This window comes from Myotis davidii, unplaced genomic scaffold, assembly GCF_000327345.1.
Source record: "Myotis davidii unplaced genomic scaffold, ASM32734v1 scaffold332, whole genome shotgun sequence".
Lineage (NCBI taxonomy): Eukaryota > Metazoa > Chordata > Mammalia > Chiroptera > Vespertilionidae > Myotis > Myotis davidii.
This window is the reverse complement of record NW_006285779.1, coordinates 4,741,366-4,741,889: the sequence shown is the minus strand read 5'-3', so window position 1 is coordinate 4,741,889 and position 524 is coordinate 4,741,366. Positions and strand designations below refer to the sequence as shown.

Below are 524 nucleotides of genomic sequence, written 5' to 3'. Positions count from 1 at the left end.
GACAAGGCCCTGCCCTGAAGCTTCGTGAGGGTGGAAGGCAGAGGCTGCCACAGCCCTAAATGAAATGGAGGCAGTGTCTATCGGCATTGGGAAGCTGTATCCAGGTGCTCCGTGATGCTTGTTGACTCAACTTCTTTTTTTTTAAATATATTTTATTGATTATTTACAGAGAGGAAGGGAGAGGGATCAGAAACATCAATGATGAGAGAGAACCACTGATCAGCTGCCTCCTGCACGCACCCCACTGGGGATCGAGCCCGCAACCCGGGCATGTGCCCTTGGCCGGAATTGAACCTGGGACCCCTCAGTCTGCAGGCTGATGCTATATCCACTGAGCCAAACCAGCCAGGGCTCCACTGATCTAATTTTAAACAGTCTACTCTTGATCAACTTACCTCGATAGAGGGAAAGACTGTTCACTTCTTGGGATGTGAATTCACAGATACAGACGAACAGCCGCTCTCCTTCTTTTAGGCTGGGAATGGTCACAATTTCCACAAAACTACTGGGGAACTGTCCTGAAA

The 524-nt window shown here is 49.2% G+C and overlaps 1 protein-coding gene across 1 annotated transcript in view; it reads right to left on the bottom strand.

Moving 5' to 3' along the window:
• The window catches only part of DNMBP (dynamin binding protein), an 86,698-nt gene that overhangs the window by 66,933 nt on the left and 19,241 nt on the right, over positions 1-524 (bottom strand). Inside the window, exon 4 of the mRNA XM_006756563.2 lies at positions 396-518. Within this exon, the coding sequence (XP_006756626.1) occupies positions 396-518 (123 nt within the window). The remainder of the gene's footprint in view (positions 1-395; positions 519-524) is intronic.